This window comes from Dendrobates tinctorius, unplaced genomic scaffold, assembly GCF_039654945.1.
Source record: "Dendrobates tinctorius isolate UK_male_01 unplaced genomic scaffold, ASM3965494v1 ptg000159l, whole genome shotgun sequence".
Taxonomy (NCBI): Eukaryota; Metazoa; Chordata; class Amphibia; order Anura; family Dendrobatidae; genus Dendrobates; species Dendrobates tinctorius.
The window spans coordinates 3,309,698-3,330,746 of record NW_027361826.1 but is presented as its reverse complement, the minus strand read 5'-3'; the positions used below and the strand labels follow the sequence as shown (position 1 = coordinate 3,330,746).

The 21,049-nt window shown below is 43.7% G+C and overlaps 1 protein-coding gene across 2 annotated transcripts in view; it reads right to left on the bottom strand.

Annotated features, from left to right (window-relative positions):
• Window positions 1-4,799: 4,799 nt before the first annotated feature.
• The window catches only part of DNAL4 (dynein axonemal light chain 4), a 41,616-nt gene continuing 25,366 nt past the window's right edge, over window positions 4,800-21,049 (bottom strand). For both annotated transcript variants that reach the window (XM_073549446.1, XM_073549447.1), the window contains exons 3-4: window positions 19,931-20,014; window positions 4,800-6,285 (exon numbers count right to left, since the gene is read on the bottom strand). In XM_073549446.1, the coding sequence (XP_073405547.1) occupies window positions 6,121-6,285; window positions 19,931-20,014 (249 nt within the window). In that variant the 3' untranslated portion in view covers window positions 4,800-6,120. The remainder of the gene's footprint in view (window positions 6,286-19,930; window positions 20,015-21,049) is intronic.

The following is a 21,049-nucleotide window of genomic DNA, read 5'->3' as shown; positions in this document are numbered from 1 at the left end:
GGGATGGCCAGAGCGTCGGCGCCCACTGCGAGAGGATCTCGATCTCTGGATACAAACTGTGGGACCTTCCTGTTGAGGCGAGAAGCTAGCAGATCTACTTTCGGGGTTCCCCAACGACTGCAGAGCTGAAGAAATACCTCCGGGTGTAGGGACCACTCTCCTGCCGCGAGACCCTCGCGGCAGAGAAAGTCGGCGGCCCAGTTGTCTACGCCGGGAATGTGTACCGCGGAGATTGTCGGAATCGAAATCTCTGCCCACTGAAGGATCTTGGACACTTCTGCCAGGGCTGAGGCACTCAGTGTCCCTCCTTGGCGGTTGACATATGCCACCGCTGTGGCGTTGTCTGTCTGAATCCGGACAGGCAGGCCCCTGAGGAGTCTCTCCCAGTGGACGAGAGCCAGATGGATCGCTCGTATCTCTAGAACGTTGATCGGCAGAGCAGATTCTTGAGTCGACCAATGACCCTGAACAGTGTGATTGCGGAACACTGCACCCCAACCAAGGAGGCTGGCATCCGTTGTTACAATCTGCCAATGAACAGGAAGAAAAGACCGCCCCAAGAGGATGAGAGGTGACGTCAACCACCAGTTGAGTGACCGCTTGATCCGGCATGAAATACGAACAGGGCGATCCAGGGACAGAGCCGACCTGTTCCACCTCGACAGAATGGCGTGTTGGAGAGGTCTGGCGTGAAATTGGGCAAAGGGAACTGCCTCTATCGCCGCCACCATTTTTCCCAGGACCCTCATAGCTGTTCGGAGGGACGGAAATCGTGTGGTCTGCAGCGATCGCACAGCCTGCTGCAGGGAGAGAATCTTCTCTTGTGGGAGAAAGACCCTTGACCGACGAGTGTCGAACAGTAGGCCCAGAAACACAAGACGTTGAGTAGGGACCAGACAGGACTTTTTCCTGTTGATGATCCACCCGAAATCGGAAAGAGTGTCCAGGACGATCGTCAAACTTAGGCGCGCCTGCTGGAAAGAGGGAGCTTTGATCAGAATATCGTCGAGGTACGGAAAAAGAACGAGACCTCTGATCCTCAATAAGGCCATCAACGCAGCCACGATCTTCGTGAAGACTCTGGGAGCGGTGGCGAGACCGAAGGGCAGCACGACGAACTGGTAATGTTCCTGGCGAACCGCAAAACGCAGGAACTTCTGATGTCCGGAGAATATGGGAACATGTAGATAGGCATCTTGGATGTCTATCGAACACATGAATTCCTGCTCCTCCATAGAAGCGATTACCAAACGAACCGACTCCATCCGGAAGTGGCGAAGACGAACTCTCTTGTTGAGCAGCTTGAGATCCAAAATGGGTCGGACCGCCCCGTCTTTTTTCGGCACGACAAACAGGTTTGAATAAAACCCTGTAAACCGCTCCGATTCAGGAACGGGCACAATCACCCCAGAACTGAGAAGAGAGTTGATGGCCGTAAAGAACCCCGGGATCAAAGCTGGATCTTTTGGAGGACGGGATTCGAAGAAACGATCCCGTGGAAGAGAGACAAACTCTATCTTGTATCCTGACGATACAACCTCCCTGACCCAAGCGTCCTCTACCGAGGCCAGCCAGACGTCCTTGAAGAACAGGAGTCGACCTCCCAATTGGGAGGGACCCTCGGGAGTCCGAGGATAGTCATGTTGATGTGGGCCGACCCGATCCGGATCTGGATGGTCTGCCCCGCGAAGAGTGGGAGCGCCAGGAGGGAGTGGGTCTGAAGGAAACTTTCTTCCTATCTTGGCGTGCCTGCGGTCTTTGCTGGTTGGAGGAGGTCTCTGCCATATTGAAACGGCGGTAAGCCCGAAAGGGTCGAAACTGTCGCCTCAGTGGGGGTCAGCGAGGTTTGGCCTGAGGCAGGAGAGAACTCGAGCCTCCGGTGGCGTCCTTAATAATTTGGTCCAATTGGGATCCAAAGAGGCGCCCTCCCTGAAAAGGCAGATTAGTAAGAGACTTTTTAGAAGACAGGTCCGCCTGCCAGGCCTTGAGCCAAATTGTACGTCGGATTGCCACAACGTTACTTAACGCCTGGACTGCGCAGGATGCGGCATCCAAAGAAGCAGAAAGCAGATAATCCCCCGCATGGGAAATCTGATTGGCAAGATCGGCCAATCGATCTGGTTGTGCTTTCTCTAGGATGCCCTGACGAAGATCCTCTGCCCAAGTGGCTATGGCTTTTGCTGCCCAAGATGAAGCAAAAATTGGGCATACCGCCGTCGAAGCCGCTTCGAAGGCAGACTTCGCTAGGGATTCTATGATCCTATCATTAGAATCCCTAAGAGACGCCACGCCTGAAAGCGGGAGAACCGTGTTATTAGAAAGCCTGGACACGGGCGGATCGACCGAGGGAGAAGCAGACCAGTTGTCCGTGAGCTCTTCAGCAAACGGGTACAGAACGCTGAGACGCTTCCCTCGTTGAAAGCGTCTGGTCGGATCCCCTCTTTCCCTGGTAAAAATCTTTACAAACTCGGAATGTAAAGGGAATACCCTGGAGGGTGTTTCCTCCCGTCTGAACGAAACCTCCTGATCTGAGGATTTCGCAGGGGGGTCAGCAATGTCGAAGGTCTGATGGATCGCTGCAATGAGGTTCTGCACAGTAACCCTCATGTTCGCATCCTGATCCGAATCCAGCTCTAAGATCCCCTCAGATGATCCGTCCGAGAGCGCTTCACCTGACTCGGGAGAGGAGGCCCGGGAGGGAGGCTGCCGAGAAGGACTATGTGGTGACATGGGGCGAGGAGAGGAATCCGGCTGGGGATCCTGCCTGGGTCTTTTGCGACTAACGCTGGCCGACTCAGATGGAATCTCTCGGGACCTGCTGGACGCTGTAGAGGTGTCCAGGGGCAACTTATCCAGGACGGCTACTAGGGTCTGAGACACCCTGGTGAGGTCTGCCACTGACTGTGATAGAGACTAGGCCCAGCCAGGCATGGGGGGTTCACTCTCGCCTGGGGCCCTAGATGGCTCCTGGGCGGCGTCAGGCTGAATAGGGTTGCTACAATCCAGGCAGAGGGAAGTGGACTGACCTGAGGGAAGTTTGCGATTGCAAGAAGAGCACGCAAAGTACTTAACTAAGGTGCAAGAGGAGGCAGGAGGACGAGAGCGGTCAGACTTAGAATTAGACATACTGACGGACAGTCACTGAGGCAGTGCCGGAAGGTTGGGGGGACCGGAGGCAGAGGAGGGTGTCAGTCTGCAGTCGCAGAGCTACTCACGGTCCGGTGTGCTGTCGCAGCTTCCAGCAAATGAAGTGCACGGCTCGTCTGGGCTTGCAGGGGGCACGGCAGATAAGACAGCGTCCGGCTGACAGGCTGTGAAAATGGCGGCAGCCTGAGAACAGAGCAGGAAGCGCGCGCTTTCCTGCAGAGACCGAGGAAGAAGATGGGCAGGGCTAACCGCCGATGTTAAAAATGGCGCCGTCCTATCCAGACTGGGGTGGGTGGAGACAGCGCCGCCTCAGGGAGACTTAGAGTGAGGGGAGAAGGCGGTGGGCAGGCTTAAAGCAGGCGGGAGGAAAGTCCGCCCGAGAAAGAAGGCGGGGGGCGTGGCCGCGATGACCGCTCCTGAGGCTCGCTGGGGCCGGAAGGGAGAAACCCCCCCCCTAGAAATGCACTGGGGGCAAGTTGTGGCAGAACAGGCCGAGAAGCCGGGCCTGAATTAAATGCGGCGGCCGCCGGGAAGCGCGGGGCGGCGTCGCAGTACTGCCACAGTGACCTCTGGAGCTGCCGAGGAGAATGGGACCCGGGCCTCATACTTACCCTGCCTGATCCGTCTCTATAATAAAGGTACCTTCATCCAGCGTGTGTTGTCACGAAGAGTATCCGCGCCTCATCCAACCGACAGGCTCTGGTAGGTGAGTGGGTGGGAGGCAGGGGACGAGGACCAGCTGGATCGCCTGACACACATCCGTGTACGGTCTCCTGGTCCTGCTGTAGAGACCTATGAGGATACGGGATGGCAGTACACGCCGTACTCAGTCTCTTTGTGTGAGTACAGTTGTGACTGTTCACACTGTATCCCTCCGGGAACCTGAAAAGGAACGACGCACAACGAGGTAGGTATAGGTCTAATGAAAGACCCGTGTCCACCTCCTACTGACACGAAGCTAAACTGAGGAATTCCCTGCCGGTCGGTGGGGTGTACACTGCGGAGGAGGAGCTAACCTTTTTTTGTGCATAGTGTCAGCCTCCTAGTGGCAGCAGCATACACCTATGGTCTCTGTGTCCCCCAATAAGGCGAACGAGAAAATCATCTTACTCACGGATTAAGGATCCCTCGATGCCCGGATAAAGCCTTGTAGTACGACAAGATTTCCCATGCAGGAAAAATGTAAAAATCCAGCAAAGGGATTCTTAGATCTTCAATAAAGATGTATTAAAAATTCAATGTGGAAAAGCATACGGGTTTCTGACACAACATCCTTAGTTATTGCATACCCAAACAATGATTAAAGACGTTGTGTCAGAAACGCGTATGCGTATTCAATTCCACATTGAATTTTTAATAGATCTTCAATAAAGATGTTATTTTAAGGATCCCTTTGCTGGATTTCTATATTTTTCCCGAATATTAAAAACAAAACCTCAATCAAAGTGTTATGGCTCTTAGAAAAAAGGAAGAGAAAACAAGAGCACAAAAAACAAATTTGGATGCGATGGGATAGAGTTGAAAGAATAATTTGAATTAACTTTTAAAAATTCCATTTTCTAATCAAATGTTTTAGGAAATCCTGCAAAAAATCCTACACGAGACCATAACCTTGGGCTTGCATGAATATATATGCATGAACAAACAAAATCTTCTGTAAAAAATCCAAGGAAGTTTATTAATGACAAATAGAGTAAACAGGTTTATAACCAGAGGTAACATAAAAAACAGCATACTTGAAGTTCCAACAGAGTATAAAATCCTTCCGAGAAACATGGCTTCACGTTTCTTCCATTCAACAAGAGGAATTAAGGACTGGTAGCTGGCAGGCTTCTCTGTGGTATCCTAATCTCCTGATCTATTATTTATGGCTTGTGGATAGTCTATGATGCGTGTCTACGTCAAGTGGACAACGGGCGGTGAGGGGGAGTGAGAGATAGAACTGGGAGATGGAAATTCATAAATGATCGTATGCGGATTAAAAAAAGTCGAAAGAAAATATATTGCACAAATATCTATCTATTTATGTGTGTATACATGCCACTCGGGTGAATGCAGCTATGATGAATAGAGAAACCCAGCGGATCAACCGAGATATTTCTGCACACCTACCTGCAAAATCAATATCTAGCCTAGACAATACTTACTGTAACTGGTACACAATTTTGAAACCGCACCGTTTGTCACATCTATCACACATGAAATGCAAATAAACTGACCGCCATCAAATATGATCCTATTCCGAGGTCAGATGCTTTTCTCCTATAGGTGCTGGTACTCTATAAATGTATGGATGACGGGTCAACTTTATATGTGCCTTTTAAAAATTCATAACAAAAATACGAGGTGATGAATCGTTATATTTATGTTGAAAGAATTCTCCCGAGGGAGGCTGGTAAAGACGGCTCGTTAAGAGGAGAGGATAGAAGTGACTCATACATGTCAGAATGTGTGATATTGAGAATTACAAGAGGGCAGAGTGTCAAGGAAATAGATAATGAAAGAGAAATGTTCTCGTAAGGAAACAAAAAATGAGGAATGAGAGTGACCATAAAATATATTTGGGAAACCAGAGCTGCGGTGCCAGTTGGACGGTAAAACCCTGTGCATACATTATTACTAGTTACAAAAGACTCTGAGGGTCAGGGGTTCGGATAAGGTGTTTGACAGCTGTTCCTATTCTTCATTTGGTGTCAATGATTGCTGAAAAGCTCCAGAGCATCTAATGAGGAACGTATTGCAAGAGCCGATCTATACCCCTTCTTGTATAGGTAAAAACAATCCAAGCTGTAGGTGCCTGCAAATCTATTGCAAACCCTTCTGATTCCCAATGGGTCAAGAGGTGACTCCCAGACACCCCAAAAGATAAACAGAGAACCCGGCTGGAGACTCTTTCCTGAGCGATGCCTTGTAGCAGCACATCCTGAGTAGAAGGTAAGACGTGGAAGGAGGGGGCAACCTGAACAAGGTCCCTCAGGAGCACTTCCACACACAAATAGCCAAGCTGCCCCCAAAAAACATGTATAGAAGGTTCTTGACTTCATGAGTGATCTCAAAACCAAAGCCTTCCCCGATCACTACATGCCATGAGGATCCAAACTTCTTGTCCATTGTCTCTTTTATCATCTTTGCTGCACTCTGAAAAAAGAAAGATTAACAATTTCAGAAAATCACAAAAATTAGCTAATGATCTTCTAAAGGAATTGGGTTTTCTTTAAAGGGGTTGTCCACTACTAGGACAACCCCTGCTCATTCCTTATGCTTAGCCCCGTTAAAATAAAAACGCTTATACTTCCCTCCGATGCCGTCACAGTTTCAGCGGTGTCACATGACCTCTACGCCCAATCAGAGCCAGTGTCACAGTCTCCGCCTTCGGACAAATCGAACATCAAGAGGAAATCAGACAGCAGGCGCATCTTTGACTTGCTGTTGAGGTTTAATACGTCCAAAGTGTGTGTCTGTGTCAGTGACGCAGACGCTGATTGGGCTCAGCGCTCACGTGACATAACCCCACCAGAGCCCCGGAAATGTGAGTGCCGACACTGCTGGAGCGACGTCAGCACAGGAGGGGAGTATAAGGGTTTTTATTTTAGCAGGGCCAAACATGAGGAACGAGAAGGGATTATCCTAGTAGTGGACAACCCTTTAATCCTTCATCATTTGCAAGATTTCTGAATAGCAATCTTGTTTACATGCGGATGCCTTTTGCTTAGTTCAGTGATGGTTACAAAAGAGTTTACTGAGGTTGGGAGTCTCACAAAGTGGTCAAAGCATGACTAATGTGCAGCTGTTTTTGTTTCATTACCAAAATGAAAAAAATAAATTAATATATTAAATAGACTAAAATTAACAATAAGTGAGACATTCTGTCATGAATTCTGATAATACAGCTAAAAGCCGCTGCAACATTTTTGGAGCAGCAGAATTGCACCTCATCCATCTACTCAGAGGGATCGCAGCCTCATGCACGTGAAGAGTACATATCACCAATCTGCGGCTGCCTTTATATTTAAAGGGATTCGGTCACTAGATTTTTTATACCCCATCTGTGAGTAGCATGATGTGGGGGCAGAGTCCCCTATTCCAGTCATGTGTCATACACTCTCCTGATAATTAAAACCCCCATGTGTCAATTGGGAGGAATGCTGGTCCAAGCCGCAGATCCAAAACCGATTCTCATAGATTGAAAGCTTGTGAGCAGGGCCCTTACTTCTTTTGGTGTCTGTTGTTACTCTGTTAGATCTTTATTGTCTGTACATTTCCCCTCTGTAATGTAAAGTGCTGTGGAATATGTTGGTGCTATAGAAATAAAATAATTATGACTATTCAAAATTCATATGTTGATCTATTTCGCTAGGTAAAAATTTACAAAAGTGGCTCTTAAAGGGAACCTGATTAGGTATTCATCAGTATGGCTTCTGACCGGTTACTGATCCCTCACTGACCTGTCCCCAAGTTTACATAATGAATGTTATATATACACTAGATGGTGGCCCGATTCTAACGCATCGGGTTTTCTAGAATATGTATGTAGTTTATTTATGAAGATTTAAGAATAATGCAATGAATACACAGGATTTTCCAGGTAAAATATGTACATGATCATTAAATGTTATTGCTCATAGAACTTAATACAACTGAACGAAATTGATAAACAGATTATCAAAATATATAAACCATTACATGAATATCTAACTGTATTTAAAAAATCATCGGACGAAAGAAGAACATCGACACTATAATATATTTGTTAACAATATCAACCCAAACTTTTTTTGTACGCCACATTTCTTGTGAATACCTTTTGACTATCTATAAGCAACTTTTGACTGACAGAACTTGTTCAGTAAACATGACTGAATTACATCACACTGTGACTGACAGAACTTGTCCAGTAAACATGACTGAACTAGGTGGCACTATGACTGACAGAACTTGTCCAGTAAGCGTGACTGAACTATGTGGCACTATGACTGACAGAACTTGTCCAGTAAGCGTGACTGAACTATGTGGCACTACGACTGACAGAACTTGTCCAGTAAGCGTGACTGAACTATGTGGCACTACGACTGACAGAACTTGTCCAGTAAGCGTGACTGAACTATGTGGCACTATGACTGACAGAACTTGTCCAGTAAGCGTGACTGAACTATGTGGCACTATGACTGACAGAACTTGTCCAGTAAACGTGACTGAACTATGTGGCACTATGACTGACAGAACTTGTCCAGTAAACGTGACTGTACTATGTGGCACTGTGGCTAACAGGACTTGTTCAGTAAACATGACGGATCTATGTGGAACTATGACTGACAGGACTTGTTCAGTAAACGTGACTGATCTATGTGGCACTGTGACTGACAGAACTTGTCCAGTAAACGTGACAGAACTATGTGGCAATATGACTGACAGAACTTGTTCAGTAAACATGACTGATCTATGTGGCACTATGACTGACAGAACTTGTCCAGTAAACGTGACTGAACTATGTGGCACTATGACTGACAGAACTTGTTCAGTAAACGTGACTGAACTATGTGGCACTATGACTGACAGAACTTGTTCAGTAAACGTGACTGAACTATGTGGCACTATGACTGACAGAACTTGTTCAGTAAACGTGACTGAACTATGTGGCACTATGACTGACAGAACTTGTTCAGTAAACGTGACTGAACTATGTGGCACTATGACTGACAGAACTTGTCCAGTAAACGTGACTGAACTATGTGGCACTATGACTGACAGAACTTGTCCAGTAAACGTGACTGAACTATGTGGCACTATGACTGACAGAACTTGTTCAGTAAACGTGACTGAACTATGTGGCACTATGACTGACAGAACTTGTTCAGTAAACGTGACTGAACTATGTGGCACTATGACTGACAGAACTTGTTCAGTAAACGTGACTGAACTATGTGGCACTGTGGCTAACAGGACTTTTTTGGTAAACGTGACTGATCTATGTGGCACTATGACTGACAGAACTTGTCCAGTAAAGGTGACTGAACCATGTAGCACTATGACTGACAGAACGTCTTCAGTAAACGTGACTGAACTATGTGGCACTGTGACTGACAGAACTTGTCCAGTAAACGTGACTGATCTATGTAACACTATGACTGACAGAACGTCTTCAGTAAAGGTGACTGAACTATGTAGCACTATGACTGACAGAACTTGTCCAGTAAAGGTGACTGAACTATGTGGCACTGAGGCTAACAGAACTTCTTCAGTAAATGTGACTGAACTACGTGGCACTGTGGCCTGTCGCTGATTGATCAATCAGCGACACCGGATTTCCGTTACAGACAGACAGAATTAGACGACTATATAGTAGATACTGAAAAAAAAAAAACCCTTCTGCAGACCGGTGCCGGCTGTGGTTCCTGCGCTGCAGAATAATTGCATGTTTAATGTGTACATAATTAAAGTGACTGAGGTCATCCTGATATTTAAAAAAAAAAAAAAAAAAAATCCATTTGAAAATGGCGCCCGCCGCGCCTGCGCAGTAGTGGCTGTCGCTGTATACAGAGGTGATCTGATAGCTGCTATTGCGCAGGCATTGGTGGTGCCATCTTGAAGGAGGAAATTTTTTTTTCCAGCAAGATGGCACCGCCAGCACCTGCACAATAGCAGCTGTTGGATCACTTCTGTATACAGCGACTGCCGCTACTGCGCAGGTGCGGCAGGTGCCATTTTCAAATGGATTTTTTTTTTTTAAATATTAGGATGACTTAAATCACATTAATTACATGCACATTACACATGCAATTATGCTGCAGCGCAGGCGCCACGGCTGGAACCTGCCTGCAGAATGGTGTTTTCTTTTTTTTTTCAGTATGTATATATACTGCATTACTCATTATGTAAACTATGGGGCAGGTGAGTGAGGGATCAGTGACCTGTCAGAAGCCATACTGATGAATAGCTAAGCAGAGCACCACATGAAGACCCCCCTCAGGCTGCCCCAGAGCATGGGCAGATCATTAACTCAAAACTGAAAATAAAGATTAAACAACAACCACAAGATGGATATCATCACCAGGTAACATTGTAATCAGTATAACGGTGCTGACCTGACACTGTCTGTAGGTTACTGTGCACAATCCTGCTGATAGATTGCCTTTAATTTAAGTGGTCTTCATACAGTCTGATCAGAATATTAAGTTAAGAACCTCATGTTCAGTTTGGTACATTTTTGCCTAGTAGCATTAAATCGGCGTTTAATTTTTAGATGTGCGGTCCATGCTCTTTTCTTACTGTTGTGGCATATTACACACTGTCCCCTCCTTTTTGTTTTACTTGGACACTAGTCTTCCATTTGGCACAGGTGTTTTTAGTTAGCAGGAGACTGAACGAGGGGTTCCTCCTACTTTTGCTCTCAGCTAATACTTGTGAAAACATGTGTCCATTGCTGATGTGTTGGTGTGGCTGTGGGGTGGAGTGGCCTGGAGCAGTGGGTGCTTTGCCTTGCAGCATGGGTGCTCTGGGGTCCGGGTCACCCCTCCTGTTGGTGTGCTGTCACTTCAGCGGTGGTCGGCACATTGCGCAGCACCTTTTAGATTAGGAACCCACTTAGAGATTCGCCGTGATGTGGCAGTGGGCTGCATATAGTCTGATCAGAATATTAAGCTAAGAACCTCATGTTTAGGTTTAATTTTTTCCTAGCATTAGATCAACATCTACCACCTGGACCCGTAGAAGCGAGTAATTGCGAAACGGCCGTTGTCTGGCACCTCCCTCCCCTAGCATTACTCCACGTCCTGCATGTCCACACATTTGATGGAAAATATGTGAAATAAAGACTCACAGTTTTTCAGCTACATTTTCAGCTACATTGGTGAGTGCTGCATATTTCTTCTTTTTTTGCTTCACATAGGCCATCAATATATAACAAGGTAGTTTGGTACAAATTGTTTACAGTGGTTTGCCTGTGTATATAGGCTATTAAACATCTATCGATCTATAAAGGTTTACCAATTGACGGTCGTTTAGTGCTGCCAGTCCTTCCTTGTAAACGGACCCTTAGTGAACTTGCATAAACAAGGGCAGTGACAAATACAATTATCAATTTACTTATTATACTTTGCTTATATAGCACCATTGCGAGGTGGTGAGTTCTCCTTCAATGGAAGTCTTCAAACAGGCTGGACAGACATCTGTCAGAGATGGTTTAGTGAATCCTGCATTGAACAGGGGTTTGGACATGACGACCCTTGAGGTCCCTTCCAACATTATAAGATTCTATACACTGCCCCCATTGGGGCTCACAATCTAAATCTCTAATAGTATGTCTTTTTTCGCATGGGAGGAACCTGGAGAAATCCCATGGAAACACGAGTAGAACAGAAAAACTCCTTGTAGTTGTCGTCCTTATTTGAATCCAGGACCCCAGCAAAGCATCAGCGCTAACACAAAAAAATAGCTTAACCCCTTTCTGACATAAGACGTACTATCTCGTCCATGGGACCTGTGCCCCTATGCCCATGGACGGGATAGTACGTCTAGCGCGATCAGCTGCGCTCACGGGGGGAGCGCAGCTGATCGCGGCTGGGTGTCAGCTGATTATCACAGCTGACACCCGGCACTATGTGTCAGGGGCGGTCACAGACCACCCCCGACACGTTAACCCCAAACACGATCGCGGTGTACCGGGGGTTAAAGGGAAGCATCAGCAGGGAGGGGGCTCCCTCCGTGCTTCCCTGAGCCCCCCACAGCAGCGCAATGTGCAGCGCTGCTGCGGGGGGCTCCTTCCCTGCAGGTCCCCCGATCCAAGATGGCGACGGGGACCTTCGGGGCCCTGCAGGGAGCTGGCTTCCTCAGTGCATGCAAAGCGCAGGCATGAGGAAGTCTGCAGCAGTGCCTGTGACAAATCGCTGATCTGTCACAGCGATCTGTGATGTGAAAGATCAGCGATCTGTCACATGACAGTTATGTCCCCCCCTGGGACATTGTAATAAAGCAAAAAAAAAAAAAAAAAAAGTGTAAAAAAAAATTAAATCGCTAAATAAATAAAAAATATTCCCTAATAAATTCATTTTTTGGAAATAAAAACAAACAAACAAAAAAAAAAAAAAAAAAAAAAAATCAATAAAAGTACACATATTTGGTATCGCCGCATCCGTAACGACCCGCCCTATAAAATTGTCCCACTAGTTAACCCCTTTACCGAACCCCTTAAAAAATAAAAAAAGCAAAATAATGATTTATCATACCGCCGAACAAAAAGTGCAATAACGCGCGATCAAAAAGACGGATATAAATAACCATGGTACCGCTGAAAACGTCATCTTGTCCCGCAAAAAACGAGCCACCATACAGCGTCATCAGCAAAAAAATAAAAAAAGTTATAGCTCGCATAATAAAGCGATGCATAAATAATTATTTTTTATATAAAATTGTTTTCATTGCATAAAAGCACCAAAACATAAAAAAAAAAAAAAAAAAAAAAAAAAGACATAAATGAGGTATCGCTGTAACCGTACTGACCCGAAGAATAAAACCGCCTTATCAATTTTACTGCACGTGTAACGGTGTAAACGCACCCCCCAAAAGAAATTCTTGAAATGCTGGTTTTTGTTCATTCTACATCCCAAAAATCGGAATAAAAAGCGATCAAAAAATGTCACGCGCCTGAAAATGGTACCAATAAAAACGTCAACTCGTCCCGCAAAAAATAAGACCTCACATGACTCTGTGGGTCAAAATACGAAAAAATTATAGGTCTCAAAATGTGGTGATGCAAAAACTATTTTAACAATAAAAAGTGTTTTTTAGCGTGCGACAGCTGCCAAACATAAAAACCCGCCACAAATAGTAAATCACCGTTATCACCCTAATTAGGGAAAAATAATAAAATTAAAAAAAAAAAAAAAAAGAATTTATTTCCATTTTCCCATTAGGGCTAGGTATAGGGTTAGGAGTGTGTTGGGGTTAGGGTTGGCGTTAGAATTGGGGGGTTTCCACTGTTTGGGCACATCAGGTGCTCTATAAACGCAACATGGCATTTGATCTCAATTCCAGCCAATTCTGCGTTGAAAAAGTCAAATGGTGCTCCTTCGCTTCCAAGCTCTGCCATGTGCCCAAACAGTGGTTTACCCCCACATATAGGGTATCAGCCTACTCAGGACAAATTGCAAAACAACTTTTGGGGTCCAATTTCTCCTGTTACCCTTAGGAAAATAAAAAATTGGGGACAGAAATATAATTTTTGTGGAAAAAATATGATTTTTTTATTTTCACGCCCGGACGTTATAAACTTCTGTGAAGCACTTGGGGGTTCAAAGTGCTCACCACACATCTAGATAAGTTCCGTAGGGGGTCTAGTTTCCAAAATGGGGTCACTTTTGTGGGGAGTTCCAACAGTTTAGGCACATCAGAGGCTCTCCAAACGCGACATGACACCCGCAGACCATTTCATCAATGTCTGCATTCCAAAACGTCACTACTTCTCTTCCGAGCCCCGACGTGTGCCCATACACATATCAGGTAACAGCGTACTCAGAACAAATTGCACAATAACTTTTGCAGTCTAATTTCTCCTGTTACCCTTGGTAGAATAAAAAAAAATTGGACCTGAAGTAATTTTTTTTGTGAAAAAAAGTTAAATGTTCATTTTTTTTTTTAAACATTCAAAAAATTCCTGTGAAGCACCTGAAGGGTCAATAAACTTCTTGAATGTGGTTTTGAACACCTTGAGGGGGTGCAGTTTTTAGAATGGTGTCACTTTTGGGGATTTTGTATCATATAGACCCCTCAAAGTGACTTCAAATGTGATGTGGTCCGTAAAAATAAAATGGTGTTGCAAAAATGAGAAAATCGCTGGTTAATTTTTAACCCTTATAACTTAACAAAAAAAAAATTTTGGTTCCAAAATTGTGCTGATGTAAAGTAAACATGTGGGAAATGTTACTTAAGTTTTTTGTGTGCCATATCTCTGTGATTTAAGGGCATAAAAATTCAACGTTGGAAAATTGCGAAATTTTCAAAATTTTCGCCAAATTTCCGTTTTTTTCACAAATAAACGCAAGTTATTTGAATGAAATTTTACCACTATCATGAAGTACAATATGTCTCGAGAAAATAATGTCAGAATCACCAGAATCCATGGCAGCATGCTCATTATTTTCGCGGTAAATTCCGAATTTCTGGCTATTTTCTATATGTCTGGGGACGTGCGGCAAAATTCGTGGCAAAAACGAGTGGAAAAACGCACGTTTTCTGGGAAGGAGTCCTGTTTTTATGCCAAAATTATCTGCATACGTGTGCACATAGCCTAAAGGGGTCTGGCTTTAGGCTACAAGTCTGCAGCCACTTTTTGTGACTGCAGACTTGCTAATCATGATGTGAGGTCTGCATACTTGACATATTCTGAGAAGTGAGTATCCAGCAACAGGTCCGAGAAAGCGTGATTAAAAACAAAAATATATTACAATTTCATTAAAAGGCAGAAAACATAAGGGTACGTGCACACGCTGCGGAATCCGCTGCGGATTAATCCGCACGGATTTTGCAAAAACCGCAGATAATCCGCAGGTCCAAAGACCTGCGGATTATCTGCGGTTTTGCCTGCGGTTTGGTCCTGCGGATTCACTATCTACACAATGGTGGAGATAGGAACCCGCAGCGGTTTCCGCAGAAAGAATTGACATGCAATTCTTTCTGCGGATTCAAAACCGCAGCAAATCCGCGCGGTTTTTTCCGCAGCGTCGGCACAGCGGTTTTTTTTCCCATTCAAATGAATGGTACTGTACACCAAAACCGCTGCGGAAACGCAGCGGAATCCGCAGCGTGTGCACACAGCCTAAGGGCAGTCCCCGGGAACGGTGCCATGTTAACCCCTTCACCCCGAAGCCTGTTTTCACCTTCCTGACAGGGCCAATTTTTACAATTCCAACCACTGTCCCTTTATGAGATCATAACTCTGGGACGCTTCAATGGATCCCTGTGATTCTGAGCTTGTTTTCTCATGACATATTGTACTTCATGATAGTGGTAAAATTTATTTGATAGGACTTGTGTTTATTTGTTAAAAAAAAAAAAAAAACACACGAAAATTTAGAGAAAATTTTGCAATTTTCAAACTTATAATTTTTATGCCCTTAAGTCAGAGTTATATCACACAAAATAATTAATAAACAACATTTCCCACATGTCTACTTTACATAAGCACAATTTTGGAAACAATTTTTTTTTTAAGAAGTTAAAAGGGTTAAAAGTTGACCAGTGATTTCTCATTTTTACAACAAAATTTGCAAAACCATTTTTTTTTTAGGGACCACCTCACATTTGAAGTGACTTTGAGGGGTCTATATGACAGAACATACCCAAAAGTGACACCATTCTAAAAACTGCACCCCTCAAGGTGCTCAAAACCAAGATGTTTATTAACCCTTCAGGTGCTTCACAGGAATTTTTGGAATGTCAAAAAAAATAAACATTTACTTTTCTTTTTTTTTTCCAAGAATTTTCCTTTAGACTTTTTTTTTTGCTTTCGCAAGGGTAACAGGAGAAAATGGACCATATGTTTTGTTGTGCAATTTCTCCTGAGAATGAAGATACCCCATATGTTTGGGAAAATCTACCGTTTGGGCACATGGCAGCGCTCGGAAGGGAAGGAGCGCCATTTGACATTTGGAATGTAAAATATGCTGGAATAATTAGCGGTTGCCATGTCGCATTTGGAGAGCCCCTGATGTGCCTAAGCAGAGTAAACCCCCACAAGTGACAACATTTTGAAAAGTAGACCCCTTAGGAAACTTATCTAGATGTGTATTGCGCCCCTTGAATCCCCAGGTGCTTCACAGCCGTGAAAAAAAAAACAAAAACATTTTTCCCAGATAAATCTTTTATAGCACCATATTTTGCATTTTCATAAGGGTAACAGGTGAAATTGCGCTACACAATTTGTTGAGCAATTTCTCCTGAGTACGCCGATACCCCATATGTGGGGGAATACTACTGTTTGGGCACACGGCAGGGCTTGGAAGGGATGGAGCGCCATTTGACTTTTGAATATAAAATTTACTGGAATGTCGCGTTTGGAGAGCCCCTGATGTGCCGAAAGAGTGGAATCCCCCCTCAAGTGACGACATTTTGGAAATTATACCCCTTTGGGAATTTATCTACAGATGTAGTGACGATTTTGACTCCATGGGTGTTTTCCAGAAACAGGCAGCAGTGGATGTTGCTGAGTGAAAATTGTAAACTGCCGTTGTGGTCACCAGTACATTATGCCCAGCTCATGCTTCTGGAGACATGCATCTGTAAATTAGGCGGGCTCTCATCACTACAGAAATGCCAAACATGTGGGTGCTAAATGTGGTTTAGGCACACTGGGGCTCAGAAGGGAGGGGGCATTTAGATTTTGTAGTGGATAATTTGCCGAATTTCTTTTGGGGAGCGTGAAGCCATTTAGCTTTTCCAGAGCCTTTGTGCTACCAGTAATGTTGAAGCACCTATATTTGCGTTAACAGATGACAGACCTGAGTGGGGACTTGCTTTTTTGTGGATTGAGTTGAAGCTTTAATTGGGAACATTTTATATAAAGTTAGGGATCACATTTATCCGGCGCTCTATGCTGAACAATTATATCAAGGTTTCCATCTAAATCTCCGAGTGACGTGACAGATGAAACCCCCGAGGGATCCATTCACTATAATGATATGCACGTGGAGGAGAAAGGGAAAGGGGGGAAACAAAGTCAGCTCACCAGCCTCTGAATAATCCTCTGTTGGTCCAAGCACGGAGCCACCTTGGTTAAGGGCGTTGTCTGCAGCAAATGCAGGAAAAAAAATCTCCATCATGAAACTCCATACCATGAGTAAAACCTGAATGGTCGAAATGCGTCAGTTTCAGACCACCAGGGACCCCATTTGTCATCATGTCTTTCCATTTTTGATGCTGGATTTTTAAGTAGGGTATGTTATCAATAAAATATTGGATTTTTTTCTGAAATAGAGTTTCACGCTGGAGATTTTTTTCCTACATTCACTATAATGAGGCAGCAGAGTTTCTCTGGACTCGCCTCTGTTCAGCTGTGTCCTTTTCAGAAGTGCACAAAACTGTGGCCACCAGCACTTTTATGTAATCCTAAAAAGACGTATATCACCAGATCACAAGTCATATGGCATTCACAGTGCCTCCATCTGCCTCATTATAGGGAATCTTCCGCCAGGGGTTATGTCTGAATCATGTATTTCAGAGATTTACACGGAAACCCTGGTGTAAGCGCTCAGTGCATAGGATAAATATGCGCTGAGCCTTACTGCGATCTTTGGGAGGCAGATTGAAAAAAAAAAAATCAACAGCAGGTGAAGAATTGCTTTATTTTTTCCGCTGTTCCTTGAGGGGTATAAGTGATTAGGCGACTTGATTCTCCGGGTCGGTGCGATTACAGCGATACCAGATTTATATCAGGTCTTTACATTTGGCTGCTGTCACACACTAAAAGACGCTTTTTATTGCGAAAACTTTTTTGAGAGCTATAATTTTATATTTCGGCTGACAGAGTCATGTGAGGTCTTGTTTTTGCGGGACGAGCTGACGTTTTTATTGGTACTATTTTCAGGCACATGACATTTTTTGATCGATTTCTATTCCAATTTTCGGGGGACAGAATGAACAAAAACCAGCAAGTCAGGAATTGCCTTTTGTTTTTTTTTATCATCTTTTATACAGTTCTGCGAATGGTAAAATTGATAAAGCAGTTTTATTCTTGGAGTCAGAACGATGACAGCAATACCTCATTTATATAGCTTTTTTTATGTTTTGCCACTTTTACACAAAAACTTTTTTATAGAGAAAATAATTTTTTTGCATCGCTTTATTCTGCGAGCTATAACTTTTTTATAACTTTTTTTCTGCCGATGGCGCTGTATGGTGGCTTGTTTTTTATGGGACAAGATGACGTTTTCAGGGGTACAATGTTTATTTATATCCATCTTTTTCATTGCGTTTTATTGCACTTTTTGTTCGGCGGTATGATACTAAAACATAGTTTTTTGCCTCGTTTTTTAATTTTTTTTTTTTTTTTTTTTTTTTTTTTTTTACGGTGTTCACTGAAGGGATAACCAGTGGGACAGTTTTATAGAGCGAGTCGTTACGGAAACGGCGATACCAAATATGTGTACTTTTATTTACACAAATGTATTTATTGGAAAAATATTTATTTTGTTTTCTTTATTTAGGATTTTTTTTTTTTAAATATTTTTCTACTTTGTATTACTTTATTTTAACTTTTTTTTTTTTTACATTGTCCCAGGATGGGACGTCACTATATAATGTCAAATTGCTGATCTGACACTTTTCACTGCTTCGTATCAGATCTGACAGGCAGGAAAGGAGGTCTGCTGGCACCTGCTCTCAGCAGGCGCTCACAAGCCACCTCACTGCAGGACCCTGCGACCATCTTGGTGCCGGGGGTCTCCATGGAGACCATCAGGACATCCCATCATGATGTATGATGTGCCGACGGAAACGCGCAGGGAGCCCCTTCCCTGCAGGATGCTTCTCTATGCCGCTGTCACTACTGACAGCAGCATCAGAGGGGTTAAATACCCGCAATCAGTGCTAGCACTCATCATGGGCATAGCTGTTGGGTGTCAGCTGTCACATACAGTAGATCTGACGCGTTTTGAACTAGGTATTTCTTATTCATAGTCTGGCATATGTCATTTTATTTGACATATTCTGACTAGACTGTGTCCGGCCTCACTCAATGAACTTGCATTTAAAGATGGTCGGCACGTGACTACATGGTCATTGAGTGCAATGTGAGGATTCACAAGTCTGCAGTCACAGAGTGACTGTAGATTTCTTGCATAAGGCTAGAAAACTCCTTTTAAGAAGAATCTGTCACTAGGTTTTTGCTACCCCATCTGTGAGCATCATGATGTAGGGACAGAGACACTGATTTTCAGTGACGCGTTACTTACTGGGCTGCTTGCAGCAGTTTTGATAAAATCACTGCTTTATGTTCTGCTGATCTACCAGTTCTCTGCAGAGCCCTGTATAACTCCATGCTGTATAGAAAATGGCAAGACTCACTTGAACTTTCTTTAATGCTTCATTTTCAAAAATTCAGTTTTCATTTCTTGTATATAGAATACTATTCATAGACATTATAACGACCTTGCTGTTTGTAGCAAGGAGGATCGTTTACACCAAATCAACTGAACTTGAGTCCACCGCGGTGATCATGGTGATTGCATCATAATGTCCAGGAAGAGTATTCTAAATAACGGAAATGAAAACTGAAGGTTTATAAATGAAGCATTGAAGAGAGTTCTAGTGTGTCTTGCCATTTTCTATATAGCATGTTGTATGGCAGTATTGGGAACAACTGCATTTTGGCATTAGTCACACAAGGTGTAACGATTACGGAATGAGGGTCAGTCTTTTCTTTTTATGTTTTGTCCTGCATAACCCACTCACATCACTGACTGACAGCTTTCTATGTACACTGTGCATAGGCAGAAAGCTGCCAATCAGTGATGCAGCGGTGTTACATAGTGCTCATGAATATGGAGGACTACATAGCAGCAAGTTTACTAGTCCTCTAGTGATAATCTCCTGCTGATAAAACTGTGATTCTATCAAAACCACATCAAACAGCCCAGTAAGTGACACATCACTGGGATACGGGCTTATGTCTCTACAGTATACTGTGTTCAGATTGGGTGGCAAAAACCTGTTGACAGATTCCCTTTAACACTCCATACAAATTACGGTAGTAACAGGAAGAGTATTGTACTCTGGAAGTGAACGCTAACATTACCTCATTATTACTGGCAAACTTTTCACAGGCGGTAACACAGAGTTCCATAGTTTCTACTCTCATCTCTTCTGGCATGTCCGTGTGCTGGAGGGAGAATACAATGTGGTTAGTAACCACTTAGATCATGAGGAATGCTAACTATACACTATAGGACCAGAATTCTGTGGACACCCCTATAAATAGTGGGTTTGGCCTTTTCAATTACACCCATTACTAATAAGCCATAGCATATAATGTGCTGGAAAATGGGGAAAAAAATGTTCGTCAAGAGTGATTAATTCAACCATTGTTTTTGTTTGTGGCTTTTTATATTTATTTTTATGGTGTTCATTGTACAGTAAAAATGACCTGGCTGCATGATTTCTCAGGTCAGTGCAATTATGGCGATACTTTTTTTTTTTTTACTCATAATGGTGAAAAATAAAAATATATCTTTATTTGTAATGGAGGAGAAAGGGAACCACCTGTCCCGTCCATTATAAATAAAGATATATAAACATATATACACACATACATAAAAAAAGCTAATATAACAAGATATTTGTATCCTATTTAAGGGACTTGACCCCGCAATCATCTCTCATGATCTCTTGTAATATACACTGCAATACATACAGCTATATTGCAGCATTTAGCTAAAAGCACCGTCTCCTAGGAAGCCTGTGGTTGGGCCTCATTGGAGCACCAACCTGCAACCATGGAGGCCTTGAGACCACTGGCTACCATTGAAATAGGCTTGGTGCAAGCTTCTTTTGATGTTTTCATTTTCAACAAGCACATATGAATGGTATTTCTAGGTGTCCAAATCCTTTTGGCCATGTAGTGTACCTGAATATAGACATGTTCACACAAACACACAATGGGGTTGATTTATCAAGTTGAATGCACCAGAATTTTATTGAAATTAGCAGCAAAATGAAAAAACAACAACAACAACAAAAAAAAAAAAAAACAGTGCGTTTCCACTGGCCGATCACAGTCACTTATCGGCTACTTGTCAGCCGATGAGCAGTCGTTTAAAACCCCTTCACGCCATAGCCGTTTTTCGCTCCCCTTCTTCCCTGAGCCATAACTTTTTTTTATTTTTCCGTGAATATGGCCATGTGAAGGCTTGGTTTT